A 6827-nucleotide genomic window follows, 5' to 3' on the forward strand; every position below is an offset into this window, starting at 1 on the left:
TGTAGTTTCTCCTTGTCTCCAGTGATGAGTGTTTAGACATTGTCCACAATGTTGTGAGTTTTAACCAGGTGAGTTTGTTCTGCCTGTTAAAAGAGGCTAATACCTATTTCCCCTAGAGGTGAAGCTATGCCTCACTATATGGTCAGTAGACTTGGTGCCTTTGTGGGTATATGTCATCTTTTGAGGGAGGGGCGCGGTGCTGATCTGGTTTCCAGGCCCTCTTTCTCTAGTAAGGAAGCACCTGAGGAAGGCAAGGGGGGATATAGCTTGGTGTCAGTGGCTCAGCTTCTACTGGGAGGTTCTGTGCTGCTCACTGAATTCTGTCCATGCTGATTGGTGGGAGGAAATATTGGCATCAGCTCCCTGTCTAGTCCCTTGAGTTGGAGTTCCCAGCCTCCCCTGTTCAGGAAGCCCTCCCACAGAGAGAACAATCTGTACCTGTGGGTCCCAGGCTTCCATCAGAACCCTGCCTTCACCCTGTCTGTGTCCAAACCATTGGCCCACCTGGTGGCACCGGGCTCTTATGTTTTATCTCAGGAGCTCTAGCTGGGTTTGAAAACTCCAAAGTATATGAACTCAATATGACTGGGACCCCAGTGATCCTCTGTGAGAGGGTCTCGCTGTGCTGTGGCTGGAGCTGTTTATCCCAGGAGGGCAGTTGCATGAACACTAGGGGCTTGGAGTTCATGGTGAGGAAGAACATGAAGGCAGCATTCAGTTAGCTGCTCTCAGCAGAGGCTCCTATGCTAATGACCAGGGCAGTGCAATGGTGCCTGTCAGCTCTCCTGCCCCACGAGAGGCAATACACCCTTTATGAAATGCACCCTGAGAAGGGAACTGTCTCTCCCCAAGTCTCCCAGGGGATTCTCAGACCACAATTCTCCCTATGCGACTCTGCCCTCCTTCTCCACAGAAGCACAGCTATGCCCACCAGGCTCCATGCCAGTCATGGCATGGACTTCTAAATCTTCAGTCTTTGAACTGCACATTTACAGGAGGTTGACTTGTCATGATTACCTTTATGTGTCATCTTGACTGCATCATGGGTGCCCAGACTCCCCACTTTTCTGTGGATGTCTGTGAAGTATTCCAGAAGAGACTGGCATTTCTATCAGTGGTTTCTGTCTGTCTGGGCATCACCCATTCCATTAAGGTTCTGAATAGAAACTGATGCAGAGGGAGGAGGAATTCCCTCAGTTTTACTTCCCATGTGCCTGTTTGAATTGGAACATTGGTCTCCTCTGGCCCTTGTTCTGAGAGTTACATCATCAGCTCTTCACATTCTGAGACTAGAAACTAGTTCAGAATCAGATGAGAATTACACCACTGGTTTTCCTGGGTCTCCAGCATGTGAGAGTGGAATGAGAGGGCTTATCAATGTATTGAGTCATGGAAACCAATGTGCTTTGGTTTCTGTTCCTCGGGAGAATCCTGACTAATACATGGAGATGAATTATCTCTTCTTTAGAGGAATTGAATAAAGCTGTAGCTCATTTAAATTCCTGAGTAGCAAGTGCCAGGAGGGAAGTGTCACGCTGTTTGGGACAAGTGCTGGGTGAAGATAATGGGGGTCTGGGGGCTCCTGTAGGCCTGGCTGCACAGTGAGTGCATCTGGGACTCCTGTAAAGGTTCAGCTGTTGTGCATCAGGAAATCTGCAATTCACTCATACTGAGGGACAGGAGTAAGCAATGCAAACAACTGTGTCTTTGTGCATGTTAGGGTAGTTTTCCTATGACAACACAGTTGCTAATTCAGAGAGTTAATAGATAAACACAGAATCCTGTGACCAGAGAGGCTCCCTAGAGAAACTGCTGTGTGGAGAGGAAGCCCCAGACCCTGACAGGAAACCTGCCTGTAACCTCCATCTGCACCTGCTGCTGGGAACACAAAGCAGAATTGTGCATAGTGTGCGCCCCCTGGTGGTGCTGATCCCCTCCTGCAGGGAGGTTCGTGTCTGGGCTCCCAGTGAGGTCCCCTCACCGTGTCTCTTGCACAGTAATATGTGGCCGTGTCCTCGGTCTTCAGGCTGTTCATCTGCAGATATAGTGTGTTCTTGGAGTTGTCTCTGGAGATGGTGAATTGGCCCTTCACGGAGTCTGCGTAGTATGTGCTACTTCCATCAGTATAAATATATGCGACCCACTGCAGCCCCTTCCCTGGAGCCTGGCGGACCCAGTGCATGCTATAGCTACTGAAGGTGAATCCAGAGGCCACACAGGTGAGTCTCAGGGACCCCCCAGGCTTCACCAGGTTTCCCCCAGACTCCACCAGCTGCACGTCACACTGGACACCTGTAGACACAAGATATCTTGGTCAGGAATCTGTCACACATCCACTCTTTCTCAGTCATGTCCACTCACATACCTAGTGTCTCTCGTTCACCATGAATTACCTTTTAAAAGAGCAACAAGGAAAACCCAGCCCAGCACAAACTCCATGGTGAGGTGTCTATGTTCTGTGCTGATCACAGAATGGGAACACCTGGGACTCCCGGGGCTGGGGCTCCTCTCCCAGCTGCAGGGTTGGAGCTGGACTGGTTTAATCAGCACAGGGAGGGCCCTATTTGCATATCCTCTGACTATATATCAGGCTCCAGACTTAGATTTGTTTCAAATTTAAAACCAGTGTTTGAGAGGCACTTCTAGATCACTTCTTGCAGAAGGGACTGTGACAGTATAAATAATTCTAATCTGTGAACACAGTTATCTTTTCATCTGTGTTTGTCATTTTACATGTCTTTGTCCCAGCAGGTCATGTTTGGTATGCTATTTTACTTTTTAGTGAAATTTAATCCTAAATACTTTATTTTGTGCCATATAATTTTAATATGTGTTTATTTTTGTGTGACAGATAGAGAGAAGGAGAGAGAGATCAGAGAGAGAGAAGGGGACAGAGAATCCCAAGCAGTCTGTAAACTATCATTGCAGACCCTGCCTCAGAATTAAACTCAGGAACCATGAGATCATGACCTGAGCCAAAATCAATAGTAGGCACTTAACGGATTGAGCCACACAGGTGCTCCATTTTGTGCCATTTTCAATTGTGTGATTTTGTTAGTTTTTTCATATACTATGTTTTTGGTGTGTGGAAATACAACATACTTTTGTATGTTGATTTGTACCCTGAACTTTTCCTGAGTTTATTAGTTCTAATACTTTTTTTGTGGAGATTCTAAGGTTTCACTATATGTAAGTTCGTGTGATTCTCAAACAAATAATTTTCTTCTTACTGATTTACATGTCTTTATTTCATTTTCTTACCTAATTTTTATGGGTACATCTGCAACTTGTAGGAGCAGAAAGCTTTTTCCTTCTTTGCTTCTGTGTTCTTTGTCTGGTCTAAGGATTCAATTGACATAAGACAGATCTACAGAAGAGAATAAATTTCATTTTGCATGTGCACAAGCTTCCTAATAATATGACACCCAGAGAATGAAGAAAGTAGGTGGCACTTGTGCCTTTTAGAATAAAAAACAATGGATTTGTGAAGAGTTAACAAGACAGAGTTAACTTGGGTTTGGGCAAGTCAATGAGTGAGGAACTAACAAGGCTTGTTGGCACAGCCTTCTTGGTGCTAAGTTCCCATTTCTGGTGCTAAGGATGGTTCTTCCATTCTGGTATAGGGGAAGACGTTTCCCAGGAGAGATTGATTTCCTGCTCTCAGGGGGACAAAGAAGGGTCACAGTTTCCTTAGACTAGCTGTTACTCAAGTGACTTTCCTCCAAATAAGCAATGTGACAAGATGACATACATTGGGTGCCATATTTTACTGGTCTTCATGTTACCATGTGGAATACCTATGTAGGGAATGAGCATCCTTGCCCGGCTCCTAATGTGACAGGAAAAGCTTCAGTTTTTCACTGTTAAATATGCTGTCAGGTGTGGGCTTTTCATCTATGGCCACGATTTTGTGGAGGTTATTTCTTTCTTTCCCTCAGTTGCTGAGATTTTTTACTAATGACAATTTGTTGAATTTTGTCTAGTTTTATATGTATCAATAGATGGTGATATAGATGATCAACAGATGTGACTGCATTGTCACATATGACCCTTTCATTGTGCTGTTGCATTCACTATGCTAGGAGTTTTGCATGTATGTCCATCTGAGATATTGGCCTTTAGTTTCTCTTCTTACGGTGTCTTTCGATTTTGCAGCATAGTAAGGTTGGTCCTGTAGATGAATTGGGGCATATTCCTTTCTTTTCAGTTTTTGGTAAGAGTCTGAGAGGTATTGTCATTAAGTCTCTTTTATATTTTGATATAATTCATAGATAAAGCCCTGTGTTACTAAGCTGACTTTTTTCTTTTGGGGCGGTGAATGATTAGAGTATAGATTGAATTTTATTTGTTTTCATTCTGTTAATTTTCTATTTCTTCATGTACAGTCTTGTTGTTTGTATCTAGAAATTGCCTAGTTGCCCTTAGTTATCTAATAATGGGTATATAATTATCTAGGCATTTTTCTGTCACTGTTTTTCACTTCTTTGGTATCAGTTACGTCCCCTCCTTAATTCTGATTGTATCTGTTTGAGTTTTACCTATTTTCCTAGTAGACATGCTTTTTCAATTGCATTTAGCTTTCCAGATATACATTTCACTTTGTTAATTTTTTGCATTATTACACTTTTAATTCCTTTTATCTGTTCTAATAATTTCTAATATTAGTTGAGTTAATAAAAATGCCAACGAATGTATCTGGGTAATTCTTATTTATATGGTACCACAAAGCACACAGAAGTGAGAAAACAATCCTGAGAAAGAAGAACAAACCTGGAGACAGCACACGTCCTTCTTTCTAAGTGTATTGCAGAGGTACATTGTCTATAACACTGTGCTGCTGGCACAGAGTCAGACACACAGACCAGTGGAGCAGATTACAGAGACCAGAGTGAAATGTGTCTGGATGCAGTCAGCAAATCCTCCATGAGAGTTCATAGAATTAAAATTAGGGAAAAATGGCCTCTTTCACAAATGGTTTTGAATTCCAGTGAGTAAAATAATGACATTTGGTCCTTATCTTATACCATACAGATATGTAGACCCCCATTCAGCCCTGTCCCTGGAGTCTGGCAGACCACCTCATCAATTAGCTACTGAAGGTGAATCTAGAGACTGCACAGGAGAGTCTCAGGAACCCCTCCCCTGCCGGGCTTCTCAGGTCTCCCCCAGTCTCCACCAGCTGTATGTCACTCAGACATCTACAGATACAAGTCAGGAAACTGTCACACATCCACTCTTTCTCTCACTCATATCCACTAACATAGTCAGTGTTTCTTGTTCACCATGAATTACTGTTTCAAATAGAACCAAGGAAAAGCAAAGTGAACCCTAACTCCATGGTGAGATGTCTGTGTTCTGTTCTGATCACTGAATGTGAACACTTAGGGGCTGGGGCTCTTCTCCCAGCTACAGTTTCAGGGATGGGAGGGTTTAATCAGCATACAGATGTCCTTTGACAATATAGCAAATTTTTCAATAGAATCCTCAAGAAGCCAGTGGCCCTTGGCAGGTGTAAGGGATGGGGCAGTGTTTGGTGTCACGATATCTTTCAGGACATTGTGATTTATTAATTTGTGATTTTGCTGCAGTGATTATAAGTACCCATGATAATCCTTATTTTCACATATGCACCCAAAGACTTGAGGTAAGAATCAGTATACCACCAATGTACAGGTTAACAGATACACTGCAGCAGAGACAGAGTGTGTGAATGTCCAAGATCACGTATGAATGAGGTGAGAGTAGTCCCAGTATCTGAACCTGTGCTCCCCATCAGGGGACCCACCGGCCTCCTGAACCACATGCAGGACAAGGCTGGACATCCCAGTGAGGTTTGCAGGTTCCTGACCTTCTAGAAGTCCCAGGAGAGTGATGGATGGAAGCCAGGTCTATTCTGTCACAAATTGGAGAGAGTGAGAAGCCTCGACAGAGACTCCCAGAGCTGATGGAGATGCCAGGGGTTTTCTACAAACACAAGGGGTCATTTACACATGAGCTCTATGTGGATATCAATGGAAACCCTCCATATGGAGCCTCTGGGTGGCTCAGTTGGTTAAGTGTCCAATTTTGACTCAGGTCATGGTCTCACAGTTTATGAGTCTGAGCCTTGTGTCGTGCTCTGTGCTGACAGCTCAGAGCCTGGAGACTACTTCATATTCTGATACTGTGTCTCCTCTCTCTCTCTCTTCCCCTTGCCCACTCATAATCTGTCTCTTTCTCTCTTAAAAATAAATAAACATTAAAAAAAGAAAGCCTCAATAACGTTCAAATGGTTGAATTTTATTAAAATATGTTGAAGGCAAAACACCTGAGATCAGGAAGGATGATGTTAATTAAAAATATTTCTTCATCTATGAAATGGAGATCATTATTCTTCTAAACTCTTGTTAATGTGAGAATGATCAAAGATGTATTTATCCCAGTGTCTGACCCTGGGAAAATTTGTGTATTCCCGTTATCATGGTTTATTTAAACAGGGAGGACACTTGTGTGTTTCCACAGCTTTTACAAACTCTTTGCTGTGTTCGTGTCAGAATAAGTGTGCAGAGCCTGGATCTGAAAGCCCTTGAGAGGAGACCAGTCCTCAACCAATCTCTTGTCCTGGATCATGAGCTCCCTGGTCTCTGAGTTCCCCCTGGTGGTTGTGATTGCCCCCGGTGGTCCCTGTGCTCCTGTTGTTTCACAGACCCCTGCAGAGATACAGTGACTCCTTTAGTCCCCTCCCCATTTATGCAACATGCAAGGGTGAGACCCTTCCATCGTGAGCACTGCAGACCCTTCTGTTCACAGGATGTCTCCTCCTACATATTTTCCATCTTTGAACCCTT

General features: G+C 43.8%; 1 gene segment (V, D, J or C); it reads right to left on the bottom strand.

Moving 5' to 3' along the window:
- Positions 1 to 1732: 1732 nt before the first annotated feature.
- On the bottom strand, positions 1733 to 2548 carry LOC128316149 (immunoglobulin heavy variable 3-74-like). The segment is given in 2 exon segments: positions 1733 to 2292; positions 2394 to 2548. Coding segments are annotated over 2 exon segments (591 nt in total).
- Positions 2549 to 6827: the final 4279 nt, after the last annotated feature.

The sequence above is a fragment of the Acinonyx jubatus genome, chromosome B3 (assembly GCF_027475565.1).
Source record: "Acinonyx jubatus isolate Ajub_Pintada_27869175 chromosome B3, VMU_Ajub_asm_v1.0, whole genome shotgun sequence".
NCBI classification, from domain to species: domain Eukaryota; kingdom Metazoa; phylum Chordata; class Mammalia; order Carnivora; family Felidae; genus Acinonyx; species Acinonyx jubatus.